Here is a 21,154-nt window from a genome sequence, read left to right as displayed (position 1 = left end):
GAAAGTAGGGCCTGTGGGGTGGAAGGAGGGATGGGGATCAAAAACAACCCCCCCGCTACAAAAGCACCCCTTAGTCAGCATGGGTTTTCTCTCTGTGCAAGCAAGCCTCGCTATTGAGAGGCAGGGGCTGGCTGGTTGCACTGAGCACTTTGTCTCAAAGCATGGCTTCTTCCAGTTCCAAGCAAAGTCCAGAACTGGCTGTCAAATGCCATCCAAACCAGTGCTCCTGGGCTATGTGTCGCGCTGCCCTTGAGCAAAGATCCTCCCTTGTCCCCTTCCCTGATGCCGTGTCTGCAGTGCCTCTAAGGCGATGCATGGTGGAGGTTGTGATCTCCATCTCCCGGGGACTGGCTTCGAGCCGTGTCCTGCCTCTGTACTGAGACTATTTTGCCTCCATAGAGGCACTTTGCCCAGACAAGAAGGACAACGGGAAATAAAACCAACTGGCCTCTGAAATACTCTCATTCCCAAGCAGGCTGACTGCACTGGAGCTGTTTAACTCCCTGGCTTCGGTAGAGAGGTGGTTGCTTCTCTGTATCTTCAATAACTCCAGGGCCAAGCTATGATGAGAAGATTGAGCTAGGCGAGGCTGTCAGTGAGAAAGTTCAATCTAAAACTTCTCAGCTGAGTGTCTGACCCTTGGAGCTGATGCCAAGTGACATGAACAGGGTGTAAAAGCTTTCCTGTGCAGAACCACCCTCTTTCCTGCTTTCTTGGGGAGGTGTCTGTGCCAACAGCATCCTCCAGCTCTTAATTAAACAGAACAGCTACAATTGCTTCTTTTTTTAAACATAGTCCTGGCTGGATGCAAAGAAGGAAACAAATCACAGGACTTGTAGTCATTTAATGGGGAAAATGGCTGTGCCCGCTGTGCCTTTGCAGTAGCGGGGCTGCCGCAGCACCCCCTCCCCGAGGACAGACACTGCTCCTGCTGCCGAGGTGGCTGTTTACCGCTGCAGCAGGGTCAAACTGGGGAAAGCAGGACACTGCCACAGAGAGGAGAAAAGCAGAGGGAGGCAGCTTTAGGTCTGTGATCTGCCATGAAGCCTTAGCAGGCCCATGCTGACCTGACAGAGAAATGGCTGCTACCCAAAACACCCCAGCCAGGCCCACGCCTCCCTCCCTGGGGCACAGCACAGCCTGAGGCACCCCAAGACCCCAGGGCAAAATGCCTGCCGGCCCGGGAAACCGGGTTGAAGACACAAAATAGCTTCCAGCTTGGAAAGCATAACCCTGAGGCAGCGCCCGGTAGCGTGAGGGAGGGGATGACCACCTCAGGGGCTGAGGCCTGGCGCCATGGTGAGCAGGGGCACGCACCCTGCCAGGACGGTGGGCGCGGGGCAGCGCAGCCGGGGCAGAGGTGGACGGGAAAGGGGGGCACTCCCCCATTTGCCCCACAGTGAAGGGCTTTGTCTGGGGTTAGAGGCGCTGGCCAGACCCCTCGGAGGAGGAAAGGGCAGAAAAGCCGCCCGCCCTGCTTTGTTTACGGGCCCCGCCCGCCCCACTTTCGTCGCTCCGGTGGAGGGTGCCGCCCCGCCCCCCCGCCGGTTTCAACGGGCGGAAGTGGGCGCTGGTGAAGCTGTTCCGCCCGCCATCTTGGCAACGGGCGAGCTGAGGTTGCCCGTATGTTAGGCGCCATCTTTGAGGCTGGCAGCGGGGAAGGTGACGGCCGGAGCGGTGGCCCCGGCGGATCGAGGCGACACGGCGGCGGCAGCGGCGGTCCCCTGGGGTTCGGTAAAGTCCCTGCTCGCCGGTAACTAGAGCCGTTCGTAGACCGCAGGGGCTGGGGAATGGCCTCTCGCCAGGCCGGGGTCCCCTCCGCTCCCCTCAGGGGAAGCAGGCCGCGTCCCCCGCGCCCGGCGGGGCGGGCGGCCCAGGCCCCATCCCCGAGCCCTCCCTACCGGGGTGTCCGTAGCCACTGGGGCGGGAGGGGGGAGGCAGTGCGGACCCTCCGGGGACGGTGGTGGGGGTGAGGTGTTCTCCCCGGCCTCGGCGCCCCGGGACTTTAGAGAGGGGGAGCTGCTTCTCCGCTGCCCGAGGTAGGCCCAAGGTCCCCTCTGCCCCCGGTTACAGGGCCGCAGCCCAGGGCGCAGCTCTCCCGTTCCCCACCCCTGCCCTTCCCTCGGCCGTTAGCCCTTCTATAGGGCTTGGCTGCGGGCTTCCCTTCCCCCCCCCCCCCCCCCCGCCGCCGGTGGTCTCCCGGGGAAACGGAGTCCTTGGGCAGGCTCTGGGGAGGTTCGGTTGGGCAAATTGAAGATCGCAGTGCAGGTGCGGTTGGGCAAATTGAAGATCGCAGTGCAGGTGCTTTATAAGTATACGTTATTTTCAGTTAAAACCTTGTGCCTTCCTTTTGTAGCAATGCGTATAAGGGGCGTGCTGTAATGTAGTCATCTGACAGATTGCTCCTCCGTTCCCCAAAGGAACTGCCTTCAGGATCTGACTAACTCTGGATGCACCCGGTTGTCATCTTAATTTCTCCTTTAGGTTGTTTAAAACAACCCAATTGGGTGACGTTTGTTTTTGTTTCGTAAGAATTGGTTCTAAGAGGTTTCTGTTTCCTTACATTGATGTTTATAATGAAAATGCAAAAGTGATTTTTACTGTTGCAGGGATCAGTATGTGGAGCCTACAGATTATTCCCAGAACTGGAGCTTTGGGGTGCACGCTGCACTCGGAGATTAAGCTCTGGGCCATGCTTTCAAAATAAAACACTGTGGTATTTGATTGTAAAAAAGGAGATCTCCTGGGGATAGGGGATGTTGAAATGATACCAGAACCACCACTGTGGCACGTGGTTGAATTGGACGCACATTAAACTGATCAGGCTGAACAGATAGGCTGAATTTGTTGCTGGATGGCCAGGTGTTTCAGGAGGAAAGCTAGTCTAGAGAAAACTTCCTCTTGCTGTCACTTCTCCTCTAAAATGGCACCCTTCCAAGTGGCTGCTTCCAGGGGAAATTGACTCTTTTTGAGATTTAATAAAACATTTCAGTGAGGAAGATGAATCGTCATAGTAAATTGCTGCCAGGCCCTGGCGTTGATTTCAGAAATAGAAAAAGAATGAGTGTCTTTTATTTTAAGTATGCCTGTCTCACCCAAGAGTAGATGTAGCAGCTTTAGCACTCCCCTTAGTTTGGAATTGATTCCTGATGCCCATTCAAACACCGAGGAGGAAAAGCTGGTGGACAGAGAGAATGATAGAGGAGAGCCACTCACTAAAAATACAGGAAAGAAGGGGTTATGCATTAAGGGAAAGCCACTACATTAAAAATTGGTGCTATCTAAAAATTTGTTAAGGATTTGGGAGATGCAGGTACTGCTACACCTGCGTGTGCTGCAGTCATGCCTGTTGCCACCGAGCAAGATGGAGAGAGCATCGTTACTGAACGCAGTATGTTAAAGCATGCACCGTTGCCTGGAAGAAGAGCAAAGACGTCCATTGTGTGGAACTTCGGATGTATGGTTCACCTGGTGTGCCAAATCCAGAACAAACAACAAAACAATCAGCCGTGGCAAGGCAGGTACTCATCTGGGGACACTGACTCTTTGGTGACATCTCCAAGCAGAGTGTTGTGTACGTTGGGCTGTGGCTAACAGCCAGAGGTCACAGCTGTAAGTGCTGTAAGGGAGGGTGAACATGCCTGTAACGTGTCTGTGTCAGCCATCTCCCCAGACGGCAGTTCTAGCAGTGGGAGTTTGACGTATGTTCCCAGCTCTCATGTCGGCAGTGACGGTGTGGCAGAGCCAGCGGGCTGCTTTTTTAGCTGGAAGAGGAGAAGGAGTGGACTGCAAATGTGCCTGGGTAAAAAAGAGCTGTCAAAGAGATTTGCCATAGATGTGGGTCGTACTGGTGCAGCTGGTGCAGCTGCAGCAATAGTAGATTCAGGAGCATCTGGAGAAGAAAGAGGGAGTTTTCTTCATGAAAGCAGTACTGTCAAAAGCCTTTTGATGCCAGAAATTAGGACAAAAACATCTGTTGCCTGGAACTTCTCAGTTGACTCTCAGTGTACCTGGCACACTCCTTGCAATGTTTAAAAAGTGTGTCGGGCAGGGCAGGGCAGGGAGTCGCCTTGGCACTTCCACGTTGCAGCAATGCTTGCAGACCACACACCCTGCATGCTGGGCCACGGCCTAAATGTGATGGTGCTGTTGGTAACCTGAAGCTCGGGAAGCACTTCTGGATTTTTCGACTGTTCCATGTGAATTTTTGCCCCATGAAGGTGATGTATTGAGCTGTTTCTTTTCAACGGATAGGCTTAGAGCCAGTTGTGGTTTAACATCTCCAGGCTTGGGTGTTCCTGTTCCATCTTTGCCTACTGAGCAGGTGCTTGGTAGGAGAAAAGACATGAATCTTAACCATGGGACTCAGACTCTCAACTACATACTGCTGTGAAGGAACTCAGATATGAGAATGCACTTAAATAACAGATAAACCGACCTATTATAAAATTGATTACTGAAGACACTTTCTTTCAATGCCAACATATTAGAAGCTCATACAGATTGTGGCACTAGACAGTCAGTTCACATCTATAACATGTGACTGTATAGCATCGTGAAGGAAAAATTTTTCATCCCTTTGGAGAAAGCGCAATACAGAAATATGCATTTAACTGTTGATACACGGACCCTGAACCAACCACGGACAACTTGACGGTGATGGCCCAAGGATATCTTTCGATACGCTGACTGCACCAGCAGAAGTCCCCTTCTAGAAGACAGGCAGCTCCCTCCCACTGACTTTGCTAAAACTTCTGCAGTAGGAAGTGTCCTACAAGAACCAAGTTACCAAATTGATGTGTGGCTTTCCCTTAATTCCATCACCCTGTCTTTCCAGCTTCTGACAACACTGCCAACGATGTGCGCACAGTGCTAGGTGCCAGCTGCCATGTTGTAGGTATATTTTAAAATTAATGATTCAGGACTTTGAGCACAGGAGCACTGAGAACAGGTTAGCAGGTAGTTAAGAGATTTGCTTGCTCATTCTGCTGAGGCCCATCAAATTCTTCAGGAACTCCAGCATTCAAACCGTCTTCCACAGGATCACTTGAAGCAGGAAATAGCTGCTCAGTGAACCTCTCTACCTTTTGTATGTTAAAGTGACTTTAAAACAGCAGAAGATGGAGCAGCATCCTCCTGGGAGGGAGAATGGGGCTATTCTCAGCTCATTCCAGTGGTCCCAGATGTCTGATGGGTGCAAGATTCTTGGCCTGCAGTGGGGAACGGCAGTTCTTAGTCAAGCGCTGCCATCGGTCACATCCTTCTGGCTTTGCAGAGCATGTGGAAAGACTTTCAAATCAAAGGTGTCGCTGTCACTCCTGGACTGAGAGATAGGTGAAATATCTTAGGCTTGAAACTGATTTTCTACGGAGTGGTGCACTCGGATCTGAATGCTTTGTCTTGGCCACTTTACTAGATCCCTGCTGTAACGGTTGCTTTGAAGAATTCCTTCTCCTGCGTCTTGATGTGTCAAGCTAAAGACAAATCTGTACTGAAGCAGTGTCTGATCTGATGAGTGCTTCAGCTCAGGGTTATTCTTTGACAGTTACAGAAACACCAGGCCAATCAGCCCTTTCAGGAACAGATTAATTTGCCTGTCATCTTAAGGAAGAATGTCCTAATTCAGGTCCCTGAAGTGGCACATCTTCAAATAGAGTTGCTCCAGCCAGCAAGGGGCAGCTGTGCCTCGTGGCTGTGGTAACTCACGGCTCTGACTCTCAGAGATCACGATGAAAGGTGACCCTGACTCCATGGCAGAGGAAGCTGAAACGATCATCTGCTTTAACCTTTGCCTTCTTGGCTGACAACCTTGCAGTCGTTGCTCTGAGGGGGTGTTGAGTGCTGTAACACTCCCAGTCTCGGAACATGCCCCCAGTCCATGCTTAAACAGTATTTAACAGCTAGAATTGACTAAAAGAAATGTAAAGGGTAGAAATGATGACTATTCTGCTTCAGGTTTGGACAGCTTAGCTTTAGATTTTCATACAGAGAATGAGATGTGTTAGGAAGAGGTTGTTCTGTGCTTCAGACGACATGAAGATGTGTCGTTTGCATATGGATCATAATGCACTGTTCTGAATGTAATCTGCGACACCTAGTGCACTTTCAGCCTGTGGAGTGCGGTAACGAAAAGGTAAATCAGCAGTGGCTGTTTTGCAGCTGAGGTGACACTGACCGATTGAAAAGGGGAGTTAGAACATGTAGTTCCTGGTGCTCTTCCTTCCTTGTCATCTGACTGTCCTAATAAACAGGGGTGTTAAGCATCTTTAATGTTTTTGTAAGAAGTTAAAGGCACAAAGTAGACCAGCAAGAGAGACTGCCCAAGTGAAATACTTTGTGCTTTATAACCAAAAAGTACCCATAGGCAGGTGCAATAATACTTCTCTCATGCATTTGTTGGGGTGCAAAAAAGATTTTGTTCCCTTCTTGCTCTTCGGTGCAGGACAAAGGCAGGTCAGCAAGCTGGAAGGTTAGACCAGGCAATAGGACTGTTTCTTCAGTACCAAGAAAGACAAGCTTGTAAAACAAACTAGACAGACTTTCATTGTACTATTTCTCTTCCCTTAGGAAAGGTAAGGTTTATGGCACTTGTTGGCATGTTTTTCATGACCCCTAGCTACTGCATCTGTAATTTTTTTTTTTTTTTTTTTTTTTTTTTTTTTTTTTACAAAATGAATTCAAAATCTCTTAATATAAAAACTTTACTAGAGTTCTGGAGAAAAAAAGAAGTGTTTAAAATTCTTATCAACTTCCATTAGAGACCTGCTGAGTGCACCAGAGTTACTCATTTTTATTCAGACTTTCAGGGGGTAGTTCAGTTGATTTCTGTTTAGCACTCAGATTGCCACGTTAACTGATACCAGTTTAAAAAAAAAAAAAAAGTTTTTGCATTAACCTTTTTTAAAATGAAAGTATTGTTATGGAGTTTAGAACTTTGAGGTTTTTTCGGGGCGTTTTTTGTTGGCTTTTTTGTTTGTTTGTTTTAAAGTTTTGCTTTTTTCCCATTCCTTAAACAAGATCCATTCAAATTCTGAACAGCTCCTGAAGTCTGCTCAGGAATATGGAAGGCAACAAGCAAAATGCTGAGCTGCTTGGGCATTCACAAGAGCTAAATCTGAGGGGATTTCTTTTTTCCCCCGTAGTGGTGGATATAGTAATGTTGCATTATACAGGTGTCTCTCACTTCCTAGGGAAAAGAAATGCCGCCTTCTAGACCATGAATTCCTTCTGATTTGTATTTGAATGCCTCTGCTCAGCAAAGCAGTGGTCCTTAATTGCCATCTATAAAGTGTTGGCTTGTGCAAACTGAAGAAATCGTGCTTGAAATTTAATTTGACTATCAATGGTATTGGTAACACATTTGGAAAAATGTTTCTTGTCAAACTTCTACATGAAGGAGCACCAGTAATTTTTAGAAGTAGATGCATAGGAATCTGTATGACACAAAGTCTGTTTTTGAAGGTGCTAAAGGTCGAAAGTGAATAGTCCCATCAATACTGAAAAGGGAAGAAAACCTTGCACTTAACTACTGTTTTTATTCCCTTTGTCAAGCAGTCAAAAAACAGTAACTAATGCGAGAACCCAACTTTTCCTCTCTTTATTTTAGATTTGGGAAAATTCCCTGCCAAAAAAAATATCCTGGAAAATTCACTAGTGTTTGTGTGAGTAAAAGGTTCCAACCTTTTATTATTAATTTGTAAGAACTATTTCATTCAGTTTTGTCCAAAAGAGTCAGAAATACTTTGCACAGAAACGTGCAGCCTTTTAATGAAAGGGGTCAGAATCACTTTAATTTGAACTTTATCTGGTCTGGTTGCAGATTTTATGGCACTTAGTATCTTTAAAAAAATAAGAATCAAAGTATCTGACTTCACATTAAAAAAAACCTGCTTGTGGCTAAATAAAATCAGTTTCAGCTCTTCTGGCATCAAAAAATTATCAGCTGTTGAATTGGACCTAAGCCATCTTTTCAAACCTTCCGTGATCTTGCAGCAATGGATAATGATGAATTTATGGATTAGGGAACAGCATATGATGGCAAACTTGTAGTATTTGCTCCGATGTAAAAAGAAAACAAATTATTTCCTAAAATCAAAGTAATTCAAAATTCTTGGTATCATGCAGCCATGCCACTTGCAAAGTGAGCATTTCCCTGCCTCTCAAAGCTTGCTGTATCCTTGATCTGCTGTCTTCCTGCTGTTAATTGATTGCAACTCTACGTGTCTGATCAGGGCTCAAAGTTGTTTTCAGTAGAGATATCATACAACATATACTGTGCACGCTTGTGTGTATAGATATGTTTATACTGTATGCATGTACATATGTATGCATATTTGTGTGCTGGCCCCAAAATCACTCATGTTATAAAGCATCAGCCTTGAAGGCATATTCATCAAAATATTATGTAGATCTTCCATTTTTGCCAGTTCCCTTAAAATGAGAGACTTTTTATGCAGTCTTATGTGGCAAATAGCCAAAAATTCTAATTTTTACTATCACTCTTGCTGACTTTATTATCACTCACTCTTGGTGTGTGTATAAACACATATGTGTATGTATATACATATTTGTGTATTTATACACACAAGTATGTTTTTGCTGTACAGGTAATAAAGATGGGGGAAGGTTTTTGTGTTTTCTTAATAGGTGAAGAAATCTTGAAGACCAGAAATTGCAACTTACTGAATTTTAAATTAAAAAAAAAAAAAAAAAATTAAAATTGTCCGGCTGTGGAAGATGGATCCTCATTTTTGCAGCCACTTTGAATCACGAGTTCATCTTTAAATGCACTGGGTTTTTTTGTTGTTTTTTTTGGTTTTTTGGTTTTTTTTTTTTGAAGAGCTAACTAACCCTGGCTGTCTCCAGTCTGACAGTATTCAAATGGACTTGCTTCCTCCATTAGTTGTAAGATGTTTAAAAGCACATCCTATGTTTGAATTGTGGATGAGAGGTTCCCTTGGCAATGTGAGGAGGAAAATTCTTTCTACCCCTTTATTATTAATTCACGGATTCAGTGTTGGTTCGGCCTACAGGAGAAGTTAACTGGAAGTCTTTGAAGATCAGTATCTTTGCTGAAGTTGTCCAGGTATGTGAACTTGAAGATCCATGGTGATTGGAAAATAATGTTTAATATGTCAATTGTATTTTATAGAAATTATCAGTACCCACAGCTAATCATTGACTGATAACTCAAATGTATGACCAGTTTTTTAAGAAGTGGCTCTCTTGTTGGGCTTACAGCCACACGCAGTAGTTTTTTCTCTGCTGCAAGGCATATAACTATTTCTAAGGACACAGAAGAGAATGCTTGCTGACAAAACCCATGCAGTTTTACAGAAGCTTGACTTAGTATTGGGATAGTTTTTGTGACCAGCTGATTTCAGGACATTGCCCCCTCAAGAGACTAATTTGATTAACAGAAAGCAGCTGTCAAAATGCTTATTACTTAATTATTTTTCACCTCTTGATACCTTTCTTCAGGGTTACTTTTAAAAAGAAGATTTCACTGATCAAGCCAGTAGAAGACTTTCAGTCCAAGAAAGAGTGAAGCCAGCTCTTGCCAAGACTGGAGGAAGTCCCTGTTGAGCAAACGCTTAGAACCTGAGCTTGTTCTAAGAATTTGTCCATTATGTCTAACCAAGGAGATGACTGCTACTTCTATTTCTATTCCACGTGTAACAAGGTATGTTTGGGTTTCTTTTGCTTTGGGGTTTGTTTTTTTCCTTTTTAGTTTTTGAGAGAGGAGGGGGAAGAGTGGGAGGAGACATACAGATTTCCATTAACTTAATAAGCAGTTAGATTCTGCTTCCTGTCCTAATAGCATGGACTTTTTTTTAGGCTGTACTGTTTTGTTTTCCTTTTTGTTGATTTTCTTTTGGTTGCAGGGAGACAGCTGTTCCTTCCGCCACTGTGAAGCTGCTCTGGGAAATGAAACGGTCTGCACGCTCTGGCAAGAGGGTCGCTGTTTCAGGAATATCTGCAGATTCAGACACATGGAGATCGATGTGAGTGTTTGCCTAAAGATGTGTTCTCAAACTAAATCACTGAAAGCGATTTTTCGTTGCTGTAGGTGGACTGAATGTGCTTTTACATGATAGATTTACTTGCTTTAAAATGATACTGGTTTCTGTTAGTAGGAGGGGGATGGGAGGAAGTTGGGGGAAGAAAAATCAATTTCTTAGGTATATCTCAGCAAGAAATTTTTGTATTAGGTGCTGACGTTATTTTATTAACAGAGGCAAAAGCAACTACATTGATCAGACTGCTTAAATGTGCTGGAGCAGGGTGGTAGTAAACAGCCTGCATTAGCCTCCTGAGGGCTAGGCTTGATAGTGGTCTATCAGGTCTCTTCTGTCTTGGATTTCTTCAGATAACGTTGTTCTGACCTCTTGGGGTAGTACAGGGTGGGGAGAGAAAAGATGGGAAGGAACTAAGGCTCTGAAAGATAAATTCAGATAGATTTAACCTAGGCAATTTAAGACATTTTCCCCTCTGAATAATCCCAGTATTTTGCACATTGCATTAGTTTAACCCACCCTGAATTGATGTGTGAGAGTGCCTGTCTTCTCAAACTGAATGATAGGAAAGCTAGATAATATGTAGTTGTTACAGCTTACGCAAACTTTGTGTATATGCCCTGAAATACTTTTAGTGATAAATTGACCTTTGGAATGATGTTTCAGCACTGCACTGCAATAGTCCTGTCTCTGGCACGATGTGAAACTATGTCTCTTTGCAAATCTAAGGTGAGTGTTACCATGAGCTTTTATTTCTTTCTGTCTTCAGAAAAAACGCAGTGAGATTCCTTGCTACTGGGAGAATCAGCCAGTAGGCTGTCAAAAATCCAACTGTGCTTTTCATCACACAAAAGGACGTTATGTTGATGGACTCTTCTTACCGCCAAGCAAAAGTGAGTTTCTTAGGTCCTTTTTCTTAAAGTATTAAATAATTAATTTTGAATATTACTCATGAGTGGGTACAATACCGTAGAAGACATCAAGTAACTGTTCATTTATGAGTGCAGGGAGAAGTCTGCTGTCATAGGCTCTCAGCTAAGCGGAATGTAATTCTGGTATTTAATTTTTTCTTTCATGCTCAGCTTCTCTGTGCTTTGTGTGATCTTTGCCTTTCAGCTTGCTTTCCCCTGATTTAACCCTTTCTGGGTGGTAGGGCAGTGAGATTTGTGTGTGAAGGAAGCCATTGTTCATAGTGTAACCAGGGGTGGGGAATAGGAAACTCTAAATTCGGTAGCCAGGCAGGTTATCTACCATATCTATGCAGTGAGTGCAACATTGGGGTCAAAGTATTAAGTGGCCAAATTACAAATGATCCTCCTCTTCCTCTAGCTACGCTTCCAAGTCCACCTGAGTCTGCAGAGGATGATGTGAAAATGGCTCAGATGTCACTGCAGCAAAACAAACTTTCTGTCCAGTCAAATCCCTCGCCACAGCTGAGGGGGGTGATGAAAGTGGAAAACTCTGAAAATGTCCCGAGTCCTACACATCCTCCTGTTGTAATCAATGCTGCAGATGATGATGAAGATGATGATGGTGAGCATTTTTTACTTATTGAAGGCATTTCTACTGTAAGTGAATGTATAAATCACAGAATACCTGAATTGTGTAGTGGTTAAAGCTACAGACAAGAGTCTGGAGTCCTAAATATTTTTTTCCCAGTATAGCTCTTTTACTTATATGAGTTTGTCAAGTCAATATAGCTGCTTTAAAAAAAAAAAAATCCTTCTACAAACAATTGTTCGTGTTTGTAGTTAAGAATACGAACAGAATATGAACCATGGACTGAAATGTCATTGTATGAGCTACATAAACATGAAAAATCTTGTCTAATCCCTACTCCTTAACTGAATAGGTTTATTTTTGCCTTTCAGACCAGCTTTCTGAAGAAGGAGATGAAACTAAAACACCTGTCCAGCAACCAGCGACAGAAGCCCATAATGGATTGCGGATCATTTCCACTAGGAAATCCAATGCTAATACAAAGCAAGGTATTCCAACAGCTGTAGTAGGATGGCTTGGAAGGAGAATTTGACAATTAACTCAAAAGCAGTATGTTCTAAAAATACGATAGAACGTAGGGTAGCTGGATGGAGTCAGTTATTTCCATGAGCTCATTCCTATCTAATAATGTTGTATGTCCCTTGGGTCAGACAGGTAAACTCCTCCTTGTTTACTTTTGTAGAACAGAATAGAGCCGCAGAGTGGAGTTTAAATACCTGCAAATGTGTCCTTTCAAACGTTGTGGAAAGCCATGTCTAATGACAGAGGAATCTAATACCATGTAGATGGATTAAAATGCTTAAAACTATAGGTTTTACCCTGTAGGATGGGAGGAGGGGTGAAGAAAGGTGCCAATTGCTTACCAAAATACCATCTATTCTATGGCTTTTTTTACTTGTGGGCAGTGTTGACAGGGTTTATTTGAAATACTTTGGAAACGTTCTGAGCTGTAAGAAGCTTGAGGATCTGTGCTCTTCAACGTGTGCCTTTAAGCCTCAGTTTCATTAACCGTTTTGTGTTTTCAGATGACAATTTAAATTTCGGAATAAAAACGCTTGAAGAAATCAAATTGAAGAAACTGAAGGAAAAAACAAAAAAACAAGGTGGTGAGTTAATATCCCCTACTTTCTTATCCTTCTGCCTTCTGTTCACCTTCATCCTTCCCCCCCCCGCCCCCCCCCCCCATCCTTCTGATATTACCTGGATAGCTGGCTATGCATTGGTGAATACAATTATTTGCAAAAGAAAGGAAATTTCTTTGCACTGTTGGGTTCAGACTGGGAAATGATTGCAGCTGAGAGCTGCTTGAGGGACAGACTTCCATGTTTAGCTGGGGGCCTTGAGCTACTTTGGCATGCAACCTGTTTTCTTAAACTCAAACAGCTGGTATTCTAGATTGGAATTCCAAGGGCAAATCAGAGGGAAATGGCTCATCTCTCTTATTTACGTGCACTGGTCATTGTATGTTTGACAGTAATGAATAACTAATGTTTTTGGTCTTCGTGATAGTTCTTCTGTTTTGTTTGGTTGGGTTTTTTTCCTAAACATCCTTATGTTTTGCTTGCTCTGATCAGAAGGTCCTTCAGGAGTTTCTGTTCATCCACTCCAATCTCGGACTATTCCTGTGCCAGAAAAGGAAAATGTACGGACAGTTGTGAGAACTGTGACTCTATCTACAAAGCAAGGTAATAGTGAATACTATTGTTTCCATTTCATGGCTCCTAAACTGAAAGGTTAAGTAATAATTAAGGTAATTCAGACATGCTATTCTGCTGGTGCTGCCTTTTCTAATCAAAACCATGCTTTTATGCTTAAAGGCCCTGGTTGTATTGGAAAGATTTGACATTTGTAGGTGCTCAGTTTGTTGTATTGCAACAAAAGATCAAGATGTGTTTTTTATCAGCCTGACATTAAGCCATAGCTAATCATATATTATCACCATCCTACAGACTCTCAAATGTGCTTAATTTGACTTTTGTGTTCCTGAAGTTGAGTGAGATTTGTGAATGAGCCAATGTGTTGACAGCGTGTGACAGAATTAGTGTTTGGGTTTAAGTGCAGTAGCAGCGGAGAGAGAGGCTAATGTCAAAACAAGTGTCAGTATACAAATAAAGAGGATAACTGAAAAACGGGAGCAATGAAAGGGAAGACCTATAGAAGATGGTATTATACAAAATATACACATTATAAAATATATATAACATATAAAAACATATATAAACACATATAAAATATACACATATACAAAATTATACATTTTGAAGCACTGAAGAGGCTGACAGTGGCAGTTGCAGACAGTAGTGTGATATGAGTCTGTGTATAAATGGTGGTGTTTAGATCCGCACAGATTCCTTTTAAAGGCAAAAAACACGTAGAACTACTTCTACTCGTAGTCGTTCGTTTATGTGGTTCGGCTAACAAAAGAGTGTCTTTTTTTGGGACATGGGCTAGAAGGACAATGATTTTACTGGCTACTGGTTTCTGTGCACTAAAGAGATGATTTGTTGTTTTAGGGGAGGAGCCTGTGATTCGACTGAATCTTGCCGAGAGACTGGGAAAACGGAAAACCACCATAGGTAAGAGCTTTTTGTGAGCTGTGGTTTGGGTGCCCTCATCGAAACATGACTATATTTAAGGGTTTTTTTGCTGTATGCGGGAGGAAAATACATTTTGGAGGAGATCTGTGTTGACTGCAGAAATGGCAAATTTTGTTAGCAAATGAAAGGCAAATACAAGGAAATACAAAGTATTTCTTGTTTTCTCTCTTTCTGAAGCTGGTAAAAATGTCCTTCCACTAAAGCGCAACCTTGCTGAAAGGCTGGGGAAGAAGATAGAGATTCTGGAGAATGCTGACAAAGCACCAAAGAGAGGTACAGCTACTAAACAGACGTCTGGATTTGATGCACAGATTTTCTACTTAGCTTTTCTGTTTGTCCTTTCTTCTAATGGTTCTTTTTGCGTGTTGGTTGAGGGCTCAAGGTAACTTTGAATCCCAGTGACGTGACCTCCTGTCTCATTTCGAAATGTGAACACGAAATTGAGATTTATGCAGTCTCCCTAACTCTTTCTGTTCTGTCTTGTAGTTCAAGTCCCCAAGTCTCTGAAGGAGAGGCTAGGATTGCCCTCTGAACAGACCAGTACAGAGACAGGTATTTAACTGGATATTAAATATGCCTTCCCCTTTTTTTCTTTCCATGAACTTCCATACAGCCCTAAAAGTTAATTTAAAAAAGCTGCCTGATTCCTCTTGCTCGAGTGCTGAAGCTGTCCTGATGGCCGCTGTCAGAGATCTGGCTCTAGGTGTGCGTGTGTTTTCCACTTGTGCCTCATCAAGGTTTCATGCTCCTGCTGTGAACTGTCAGAAGCTGCAGTATGCTTACGGATGAGTAGAATAGAACCACTGCCAGGAGCAGGAGTTTGAGATGCTAATGGAGAGACACAGTCTGAGAAAGTAACAAAATAAAATAGACTAATGTTTTTTTGTGTTGCAACTCTCTCTGGATAGCACTGGTCTTCAAAATACAAGTGGCTTGGAGGAGGAGGAGAATATTATGCAGAATGATACTGTCCTAAGATGCATTCTTGGGAACACTCAAACCTAGTTTTGCTTAGTACTGTGACAGATTTTGGAGACTTTAAATATTGTTGGACTCTCCTTAAATGTTGGTGCTTCTCTTTTTTTGATGATGACAGAGAAGGCTGCTAAGCCAACAGGAGAGATCCATGTGAAAACGCTGGAGGAAATTCGTCTTGAGAGAGCTAATCAGAGACGAGGAGAACCTCAAGCAAAACCCCAGACTGAAGGACGTTGTAAAACAGAAGATCCCAGCTCAGGGGCAAGACCTTCCCCTGCAGTTCGCATCAAAGCTTTCTCAGGAGCCCTGGCTGAAAAAAAACACAAGCGATTGGAAGAGGAGAAGCAAAAACCAGAAGAGTTTCCTACCAAGACAAAAGTTGAGAGTGAGCCCAAGAAGCAGAGTATACTTGCTCCGTCTGTGCCCGGCAAAGCGCAGCTGGCAGAGCCGGCAGGTAAAGCCAAGCCAGCAGGAGAAGTGCGTATTAAAACCTTGGAAGAAATCAAGCAGGAGAAAGCTCTGCGGATGCAGCAGAGCGGAGAAAACACTCCGGCTCCACCACCACAACCTGAACCTGCCCCGACAGGGAGGAGATTGTTACGGATCACAAAGCTAATAGGTAATAAGATGATTTGGTACCTGCCCTGCTGAAGTGGTTCCCCTATCAAGCAAATTCAGTTTGCTCAGGATGCGCTTTGCTTTTTCCTTCTGTGTATACTGGAGGATAAAAGAGTTTAAGGCTACAAAGTCAAAAGGCAAGGAAGTGCCAGAATATGCAACCATATTATTTTCCATGAATTACATGATAGTTTTCTGTATTTCCCACTGGAAAATTCATTCATTGAGGAGCTTTGTAGTCTAATTTCTCTCTTCTGTTTTTTCTGCCATCTGTTTGTGGTATGGGATCTTCCCTGTGCTGAAGCCAAGTTTACCTTCCTTTTTGGCATATGTGTTGTTTAACTTAGTTATTAATGTATATGTGTTTTGTGAAGCATGTATCAGCTTCTTAATGTGAGGGCCAGTTTTTGTCACAAATGACAGAGCAGTAAAGATCTCGTCATTAAGATGATATAAGCCATGTAAAAGGAGAGAGTGTGATTGAGGGAAAGAGAGCTTGAATGCTGCATGGAATGCTTACTGTAGCCTTTCCCTCTGTCCCATTATTAGACATGAGGAAATAAACACACCAAGGAAACAGAGGTAACCAGGTTTCTTTATTTCTGCTCTTGACAAAATGATTCTTTTTTTTTTTTTGCTTGTTTTAAAGCACCTGGAAGAGAAGAAAAGAAGATAGTGGAATTGAGCAAGCCATCTCCCAAAGCTGTCTCTGCACCTGCAGAGGTGAGTCCTTTGTGAAGACGTACGTACATTCATACAATTTTTGATAATTTTTTGTTATGTTTTGTTTGTAACTTGCTGCATGCTCCCACTTGGAGTGTGTTCCTACCTTTCCGTATTTGGTAGGCGCTGCAGTGAAGTCGTAAGTCCTGTCACTTTCGATAGCATTTCCAGACAACATTGTAATCCTCAAGCTTTGAATTAATCTTATTATACCTGACAATGAATAAGAAACCCTATTAGCACGAGATAAAATCTGCGAGGTTAGTGTGGAGGGGATGTTTTTGTTCTCAGTGACTTTATCTGTCAGACTTGAAGGGTCTCTTAAAATCCTGAGGTAAGAATTTTAATAGAAAAGGCTAGAGCTTTGTATTAGAGGGAATCAGTCTGTCAGTGAATGTGGTATTGAGGGAGCTTGTATGACTTTCTGTTGCTTAAAAAGAATGTAATAGATTACAGCTAGAGTCTTCTGCTGTATTAAAGAAGCTGCTATGTTGGGAATTGCAGGCTTTTGAAACAGTATTTCCATAGCAAAGCATGGATCTTGTTACAGGCAATGTTTTATGGAAAAAATGTCAGATCTGAATGGTATTAACGTGCTCTGTTCCACGTGGAGCCATTTTGGAGAGATTGCCACTCAGATTTTCTTAATGAAATCTCCACAGATTTTTGTCCTATTAGTCCTCTTCTTTTGTTTCTTTCTAGCCCTCTGATCAGAGTGCAACTAATTCTAAAGTTCAAGTGAAGAGCCTTGAAGAGATAATGAGGGAGAAGCGGCAACTGAAACAACGCCAAGAAGAGAAGCTTCAGAAGGAAGCAGCTACTGTGCCATCTCCTGCTGAAAAAGCAATCAAGGATAAAACTCCAGCATCAGGAAGTCCTGAATCCACCGTGGTTTCAGGGTCAGCTTATCAACTTGCAAAGAGGATATTGGTGAAATCTGCGGAAGATGGGGTTGAAAGCCCAGGAAAGGATGCTGCTCTATCACCAGGGAAACAAGCAGCTCAACTTCTGGAACGGAAAGCTAAAAGTAAGTGTTGACTGTATGTTAAAGAGTTACTTTAGGTCATGTTTTGAAGGAAAGGCAGAAGAAGTGACAATTTTCACATTGTAGCTCTGGCTCCTTTTTGTAACTTCTTTGTTCCTTTTTATGGCTTGTTGGTAAACAGAGTTTACTATGTGGAAAATACTGCTGAGAACCTGGGAAATGGCAGTGTAATTGTGCTGGCCAAAAAACTAGAAGGATTATGGGACTGTTAAGAGAACCTGTTGTTTGTTTTTTTTTTTTTCCTGAGGCAGAGCAAGGCTGTATCAGTTCTCTCTTCCTTTTACCCTAGCCAAATCTAAGGTGTGCCTGAAGCCTTCGGATGTGAAAGCGACTTCCCCCACAAAGCAGACGCTGAAACGTAAGGTGGCTGAGAGTCATCCCTCTGCCGTGGCGGCTGTGAAACCGTTGAGTACCACTGGTGGTGATACGAAGGAGCCTTCAGCTAAAAAAGCAGCTGTGGTAAGGACAGTAGCTGAGGCAATAGTGGGTCCCTAGTAAAATTTATGCCCAAGTTTTACCCTCCTCTTGGAGAAAAGATGGAAAACTGAAATGTTCTACAGGTCTCTGTTGCCTTTTAAATCCGGGAGTGGTCTACAGGATGGTTGTAGTACCTTTCTGCTTTTTGTTAGATGAGTGGCAGCGCTTACGTAATACTCTGCTATGATTTCTCTGTGGTGTGAAGGATTTTGTCCATTAATGCTGTGTTCTTAAAAGACACGAGGTCATTAGTAATCTTCAAGTGAATACTAACTCTTCTTCGGGTGTGCCCTGGTTCTGTATTTTGGTTAAGGCTCAGCAATGCCAGAGGAGAAGCAGTGGAAGAAGAATCGACTAAGAAGTCTCTTACCTGTGTATCGTAAAAACCATCTTGCTTCTTCCTAGGCCTTTGCTCCTGCTTTGCCAGAGGACAGCCTGGTCTCCATACCTGGGAGAGAAAAACCCAAAACCAGGTAATGGCCATAATTTGTTCTTTTTCTTGATCGTAAGTTTTTTTCACATGTGGAAAAATGAGAGTTTTGAGATAATTACAAAATCCAACAAAGGAACAATTAATCTGAAATAATTTGCTAGCAGCTAGCAGGAATGCTTATTTAGATTCTTCTCTTAAAATGCTGCAAGTTGGTACAACTTCTCAGTGACTTCTTGGGTTTTCTGAATGCCTGCAGAGGTTGACTTCTTAACCTTTTTACAGTCAAATTAGTAAAGGTGGCAAAGTGTCTCTGGCTACAAAAATTGAACTTTCTTTGCCAGACCCCAGATGCTCTGTCTTCACGGATAAATCCCCAAACTGAAAAATGTACCCGCTGATACATTGGACTCTAAAAGTAGCCCCAGGTTAATCGAATAACAATCCCTGTGTAAGGTTGAGGTGTAGGAGGGATTAACTACAGTTTTAAGAGCTGGTTTGCAGAAAACATCTCTTTGGTTAAGGAATGTCATACACTGATTTGCTCTCTTTCTTGTTCTTCCAAGTCCTGAACTGCATATTGGAAGCCAGGCAGACTCTGTGGCACAGTCAGAGGTCTCAAGCTCAACTTCAGCTTCTTCACAAGTAGCGGTAAAGACACGCCGGTTGAGCTCCACAGGGGCTGGGAAAGCACCCTTATCTGTAGAAGATGACTTTGAGAAGCTTATTTGGGAAATCTCAGGAGGCAAACTGGAAGCAGAAATTGACCTGGACCCGGGGAAGGACGAGGATGACCTCCTCCTGGAACTTTCTGAAATGATTGACAGCTGAACTGCGTAGTCTTAAGGTTTAAAAAAAAAAAAAAAAAAAAAAAATTAAAACTGTGTATTTTGTTGGATACCCGGAGGTGATCCTTTTTCTAGCTGAGGCTTTGCAGTGAGTCTTAAACTCAGTTTGAACTGGTAGAAATTGGCAGTATCTGCACTCAGTTGTCCTAAATTTCCCTGCTGGTCAGAGTCAAGGTCCTGTGCATCCGTTCTGTAACTATCGGTGGCTACCTTCGACATTAAGAGGACAAAGCACTTGTTTATTTCGGGCCAGAGAAGTGCCCAGCTACAGACTGTGGTGGTTGTGAACTGATCTACTGATTCAGTGATGCTCTGAAGGCTTAAACGCAAAGCTTCTTCCTTCCTCCCCCCTTGGCAAAACTCAGCGTTCAGCGTGTTTCAAAGCTTTGGTATTCTGATTTCTTGGACAGTTGGATATCTAAAGCCTGGAGTTACTATGTCAACTCTTGAGTTTTATTTATGTATGCTATCATTTTGACTTTAATCTTTTAGGGTAACTTAATGAAAATGTCGAGGTGGGAGGGAGCAGAATAATTACTCTAGTATTTTGGACCAAACGTGCTGCCAAGGGTGGTGGTTGGGGTCAGTCCATCCAGCCTTACTTTGAATTATCAGGGATGATACAATATTGGTGTGAAAAGCAGCAGCTCTACAGTACAGCTAGAATACCCCCCTCCCGTTTTGTTGTGCTGTACCAAAGCTTGGGGGGGTTTGGTGCTTTTTGCTGATGTGAATGGGGTTCTGGGGTGGGTAGTCAGGATTCCTCTTGTAGTCTGCAGTAAATTGGTAAACTAAGAATTGGTTTAAGTGCCTCGTGGTTCCAAGAATCGTTCGCCCGAGCTGCTGGCTCGTTTTCCGCCGGGAAGCGGCGGCTGCTGGGTCTCGTGTTCAGACGCTGTCGGCTCTGTCTGACCTCCCACCGGCCACGCGGCACCGTCGTTGGCACCGACCCGAGGGGGAGCGTGTGCCCGGGCCGGCGATCTTGGAACCTGGTACTGCTGCAGGACCAACCGTGCTCTCCTTTTTGGGCATGTCCCCGGGGATCCTCCCTTTTGGTCTCCCCTGTCCCCCTGCCCCACCGCTGAGGTTTGAGCTCTGTGTAGAAGGATGCGCTGGAGGTGGGACTGGAGGTTACTGGTCTGCCTCGGGTGTCTACGTGCAGTCTGAATTTGTGACCCTGCTGAAAATAGCTGAGACTGGGGTGTGTTGTGTACCCTGCCACTAGTGACCGTTTTCCCTAGCAGATATATTTTGAATTATTTTCTTAAATTTTTTGAAGAACTTTAGTCTCTTCCTACTATGATTTGTGAAGCTGTAGGGGCCCTCGGGCATTTGCTGCTGGCAGAGGAAAAATCAGTTGTTTGAGTTGATTGTAAATACTTTCTCTTTGGAAGAAAACACTTGTGTGCTTTGATAATCCACTGTGATGTCTTAGTTCCTAGAGGAAAGGTTTGAAACCAAAACTTAGAAAACTGCTGTTCCGGCTCCAGAAGGGTCACCCAGCCCCAAGCTGCCGCCGCTTTATCCTGCTGAAGGACTTTCTCCCAGGGAGACTTCTGCCAGCGCCGGTCGCTCGCGCGCGGACAGGAGGGACTTGGGGAGAGAGGAAGAGCGCGAGAGAGCCCGGCGAGGAAGGCTTCCCCCTCACTGCTTCCCTCCCCCTACTCTGTCGTCAGCCTTTGCCGCCCCTGGCCCAGGCTCCGTCGCGGAGACGGGATGTGGTGTATGCCATGGATTCTGTAAATATTTTATTCTTCCATTTTATATTTGTATTCTATTTAAGGTATTGTATTAAATGTAGTCTGGCCTCCTCCGCCTTCACCGGTAGTTGAACTGTTCCACATGACAGCAGTTAACAGTGTTTTTAAATAAACCTGGCGTAGGAACGGTGTCGGTGCGTGGTCTGTCTGTGGGGCGGGGGG

General features: G+C 44.0%; 1 protein-coding gene across 4 annotated transcripts; it reads left to right on the top strand.

Annotated features, from left to right (window-relative positions):
* Positions 1-1,675: 1,675 nt before the first annotated feature.
* ZC3H11A (zinc finger CCCH-type containing 11A) lies at positions 1,676-21,123 on the top strand. 4 transcript variants are annotated; one of them, XM_050911574.1, is made up of 18 exons: positions 1,676-1,753; positions 9,033-9,085; positions 9,481-9,682; positions 9,885-10,004; positions 10,786-10,909; positions 11,346-11,549; positions 11,888-12,004; positions 12,542-12,622; positions 13,091-13,201; positions 14,030-14,092; positions 14,291-14,386; positions 14,600-14,665; positions 15,210-15,710; positions 16,359-16,432; positions 17,135-17,459; positions 17,767-17,936; positions 18,360-18,427; positions 18,951-21,123. In XM_050911574.1, the coding sequence occupies exons 3-18, from the start codon at positions 9,629-9,631 to the stop codon at positions 19,213-19,215; spliced, it is 2,439 nt and encodes an 812-aa protein (XP_050767531.1). In that variant the 5' UTR covers positions 1,676-1,753; positions 9,033-9,085; positions 9,481-9,628; the 3' UTR covers positions 19,216-21,123. The 4 variants fall into 4 exon arrangements, with proteins under 4 accessions (XP_050767531.1, XP_050767529.1, XP_050767530.1 ...); XM_050911572.1 differs by having other exon boundaries at positions 7,607-9,085; XM_050911573.1 differs by lacking the exon at positions 1,676-1,753 and adding an exon at positions 6,692-7,661.
* The last annotated feature ends 31 nt before the right edge of the window (positions 21,124-21,154 follow it).

This window comes from Gymnogyps californianus, chromosome 27 (genome assembly GCF_018139145.2).
Source record: "Gymnogyps californianus isolate 813 chromosome 27, ASM1813914v2, whole genome shotgun sequence".
In the NCBI taxonomy this organism is placed as follows: domain Eukaryota; kingdom Metazoa; phylum Chordata; class Aves; order Accipitriformes; family Cathartidae; genus Gymnogyps; species Gymnogyps californianus.
This window is presented reverse-complemented; position numbering and strand designations above follow the sequence as displayed.

What these genes read in the sequence shown, in the direction of transcription:
- ZC3H11A (XM_050911574.1), top strand. Translation starts at nt 9,629, where the DNA reads ATGTCTAACCAAGGAGATGACTGCTACTTCTATTTCTATTCCACGTGT. An exon ending in TCTATTCCACGTGTAACAAG is followed by an intron (nt 9,683 to 9,884) that starts GTATGTTTGGGT and finishes TTTTGGTTGCAG; the next exon opens with GGAGACAGCTGTTCCTTCCG. An exon ending in ACAGACCAGTACAGAGACAG is followed by an intron (nt 14,666 to 15,209) that starts GTATTTAACTGG and finishes TGATGATGACAG; the next exon opens with AGAAGGCTGCTAAGCCAACA.